Raw genomic sequence first — 4,278 nt, 5'->3', positions numbered from 1 at the left:
ATAATTATCACCTGAGTGGTTTTTTAATGAGCTAAAGTGTTTTACTTTTAAACTAAAAGCAAAGAATATACAGTATACTCGAGTTATACGGAAGTTACAACTTCATTTAAGAAAATAGGTTTGACCCCAAACTCAGTGCAAGTGGCAAAGTTGACCATGACTGTACAGTGTCTGCAGAAACAAACAACAAACCCACCAACTCAGATGACACCACCTGACGGTGCCAAACCCAAACAGAAAAAGGCTGTCTGAAAACAAAAACCTCAAAATGAAGACTTCCAACATCGAATTCTGTCCATAAATAAGTACAAATCGAAGTTGAACTGTGAAGCAAGAAAAAAAAAAAAAGACCATGTTAACAGTTGCCAAACTAGTTCTAGCATCAGAGACAAAAAAAGAGGAATGCTGGAACCTGTCTGTCAATGAGAAATGAAGTTTCCAGTTTTAGGATGAGAAAGTTGAGGCATGCAGGACTTTTGCATATGGAGAGATATATATTTCATATATATATTATATATAATATGTACAGTCTAGCTATAAAACTTTGATGTGTATAGAAGCTGTCTTCAATGAAAAAAATTGAACATTCAGAAGAAATTCCTGAGATAGGGTTTGTGACATGGGCCACTGAGAAAAAAATCCGTGGTTGGGTCCTAGAGGTGTTATAGTCTATCCCTGTTAAGACTGAAATTAACCCACAGACAGACAGTGTCACCACTGTTGTCTTTCCTTGCCGGGGCAAGGGGTAGCACCATTGTGAAGGTAACGATCACTCCTGCGTGGAGAGAGGAGGGAATACTTGCAAACAGTATTGCTGCTGAGACCGCTGTAGTGTGCACCAAATTCCTTCTCGGTTCTTCCAGACGACAGCTGGACAGCGCCACCTGGTGGGGAGGTGTGAGGACGCGGAGGCGGGCCGCGTCACTAGGTGTAATCCTTCCTGGGCTGCTCGTCGGTTGTACACTTATCAGTCATTTCCTGGCAGAAGTCCACGGTCACCGTTTGGCTCCTGGGTTCCAGAGGAGGCCCTCTCTCCGCGAAGGTTCCTGGGTCAGTGCCTTCCAGCCTCCGCGCAGAAGTACAGTTCTCGGAGGCGTTGCCGGGGGCCCAGGGGGGCCCGGGCGGCGCGGCACCCTGCTCCAAACAGCAGGGCACGGTGTCCCCAACCGCGCACGGAGGGGCGGCAAGGTTCTGCTCCACGCCCAAGGGCGCGGGGCTAATACTGGAGGCTGGAGGGAGACCCATGGGTCTGAGGACAGGGCAGTACCGATGCAGGGCCTGGACCTGCTCGGGGCTCTGGATGTCGCGGCAGACTTCCTGGGAGAGGCAGGAGAAGTTGTCCAGCAGCTCCCCCATGCACGCTTTCAGCTGGTTCCTCTCGGACAGCAGCTTCTCCTTCTCGCACACCTGGACACGGGGAAACAAGAGACGCCGGGTCAAGCCTGCGCCGGAGGGAGACCTTGTTGCTGGGCTCTCCAGGATCTAGAAACTCAAAACATATGCCTCCCGGGGGCCTGGATATGCACTCCTGCCAGGTCTCATCGCTGAGCTGCCCACCCAGACGGGCACCGATCCTGACACCTCCCCCGTGGCAGCTCTTTGTCCCTCTCGGTGGCCTGGCCAAGTGACCAGTAAAATCACCACCAACCAGAACACTTTTAAAAAAGATTTTATTTTTTTAAATTATTATTTTTTAATCCTTACCTGAGGACATTTTTTCCATTGATTTTTTTTAGAGAGAGTGGAAGGGAGAGGGAGAGACAGAGAGGAACACAGATGTGAGAGAGACACATTTATTGGTTGCCCCACACACGCCGTGGACCAGGGCCGGGAGTCTGCAACCGAGGTACATGCCCTTGACAGGAATTGAACCTGGGACCCTTTGGTCCACAGGCCGATGCTCTATCCACTGACCCAAACTGGCTGGGGCTCAGAGCACTTCTGGGAGTCAAGGTTCCTGTTTCTTGGAATTTTGGGTTTGCAGGGGATCAACTGGAAAACTCTTGGTCTCAAACCAAGAGCTGAGAACCTCCCCTAGATGCATTAGATTGCCATTTCTGAAGGTCAAAAATAACAGCAAGGCAGAGCTATGGCGACCAGTGGTTGCCAGGGGGTTGGGGTGGGGTGGGGTGGGAAGGATGAATAGGCTGGGCATAGAGAATTTTAGGGCAGTGAAACTACTCTGTGTGATAGATACATGGTATTATGTTGTTTATTATACATTTGTCCAAACCCATGGGCTGTACCCTAAGAGTGAGCCCTCATACGAACTGTGGACTTGGGTGATTTTTTGTGTCTGTGTGTTACTCCTCACCCTAGGACAGTTTTCCATTTATTTTTAGAGAGAGTGGAAGGGAGAGGGAGAGACAGAGAGAAACATTGATGTGAGTGAGACACATCGATCGGTGGGCCCCGGCCAGGGCCAGGGATGGAGCCTTCAGCTGAGGTGTGTGTTCTAGACCAGAATCAAACCCGGGGCCCCTCAGTCCATGGGCAGATGCTCTATCCAAGGAGCGAACCCAGTCAGGGCAACTGGGCGATTCTGATGCGCCAGTGTAGGTTCACCAATTGTAACAAATGTGACTGGTGGGGCATGTTGATAATGGGGGAGGCTGGGAGTGTGCAGGAGCAGGGGGCATGTGGGAATTATGTGTTTGCTATTCAATTTGGCTATGAACCTAAAATTCTTGAAAATATTTATGCTATGAAAATTTAAAAAATGTGATTATTGGCCATTTCAGATGGTTCCATCCAACCTCAGCAGGCTCGCTGGCCTTTGTTGCAGACTGTGCACACAGACGCTGGTTAGGACGGCTGGGGACCGGGTAGTGAGGCTGACTCTCCCTGGACAGCAAGAGGGCACAAAGGGCTGTGGAGACCGAGGTTCTCAGGTGTTTTCCTTCAGGAAAATCCCACACAAGCTCTTGTGCTTCTCAAGTCCATCACCCCCTCAGAGAGAGGAATTAAGCACCAGAAGGGAGAGGGGTTTAAGTTTTACCACAACTACTTGTGTGGAGAGGATCAGGAGGCTCCAGAGAGGGCACACAGTGACATGGAGAAACTACACATCGAGGGTAGCGTGGAGTGAGGATGGGAGAGAAAATGAAGCGGGGGACAGAGAGGGTGGGGGGGGCACACATCTGATGTGGGGGCTCCTACACAAGCTGCACATGCCCATCTCGAACACAGCCCGGCAGGCACGTGGAGGCTCCTACATGAGCTGCACGTGCCCATCTCGAACGCAGCCCGGCAGGCACGTGGGGGCTCCTACATGAGCTGCACGTGTCCATCTTGAACACAGCCCGGCAGGCACGTGGAGGCTCCTACATGAGCTGCACGTGCCCATCTCGAACGCAGCCCGGCAGGCACGTGGAGGCTCCTACATGAGCTGCACGTGCCTATCTCCAATGCAGTGTGGCAGGCAGCGTGTGCAAGTCTGTCAGAGACAGAGATTTATATGGGGAAAGGGCACCTGCTAAAATATTTATAAATTTTCCAAGAAAACATGTTTTAAAAATGAAAAATAAACAGATGTACAAGTGCAACTCGAGAGAAATACATTATGCAAGTCTGCAGAAGCCGAGTGGCATGCCGGAGACAGCGTGGGAGTGGGGAGTGAGAGTGTCGTGCTGGGGACTTGTGGGCGGGATCAGAGTTGGCCCTGCCAGAGCCACCTGCCACTCAGGCCAGGCGAGTGGGCGCAGCTCCCCAGCTAGAGGGCGGTGGGTAAGAAGCCAAAACCAACCAGGCTATGCAACCTGGACCTTCTGTGCTGGAACCTGGAAGGCTGTGAAGAGGCAACAGCACACAGCCTGGAAGGGGACTCTGAGGGAATCCCAATCCTAATTCTGCCACATCAGCTTGGCCAAGGCAGTGGCCCATCCACACCTACTGCCCTGCAAAATGTCCCGGGTCACTTTCTGGGGTGAAGAGGATGGAACGCTATGTGTGCGGTGTTCTGGCTCACTGCACACATCAAGACTTGGTTGAAAGCGGGAAGCTCTAGGGCACAGCTAGGGGTACACTGACGAGCATTTCATTTGGTGGTGAAATGCCGCATGTTACTTAAGGGGTTTCCAAAAAAGGGGTGGTGGTGGTGGTGGGGGCGCAAACCAGATGCCCTCTTGGCTTCCCAACTGAACAATATTAGCAAGAGCTTTAGATGTCTGCCTGGTGTGTGACACAGACTTATTATTTGTTTATATCACACAGTTGCACGGAGAAGAATGCTAAACAAAAATTGGGCATTTCTCAAATATGGGTGGTTAGGGTTATCCT

The 4,278-nt window shown here is 51.0% G+C and overlaps 1 protein-coding gene across 2 annotated transcripts in view; it reads right to left on the bottom strand.

Annotated features, from left to right (window-relative positions):
- Positions 1-12: 12 nt before the first annotated feature.
- BACH2 (BTB domain and CNC homolog 2) overlaps positions 13-4,278 on the bottom strand; it is a 236,817-nt gene continuing 232,551 nt past the window's right edge. Inside the window, exon 6 of one of the 2 annotated variants that reach the window (XM_006778249.2) lies at positions 13-1,407. In XM_006778249.2, the coding sequence (XP_006778312.1) occupies positions 925-1,407 (483 nt within the window). In that variant the 3' untranslated portion in view covers positions 13-924. The remainder of the gene's footprint in view (positions 1,408-4,278) is intronic. The other variant, XM_006778250.2, reaches the window with a different exon arrangement.

The sequence above is a fragment of the Myotis davidii genome, unplaced genomic scaffold (assembly GCF_000327345.1).
Source record: "Myotis davidii unplaced genomic scaffold, ASM32734v1 scaffold269, whole genome shotgun sequence".
NCBI lineage: Eukaryota > Metazoa > Chordata > Mammalia > Chiroptera > Vespertilionidae > Myotis > Myotis davidii.
This window is presented reverse-complemented; position numbering and strand designations above follow the sequence as displayed.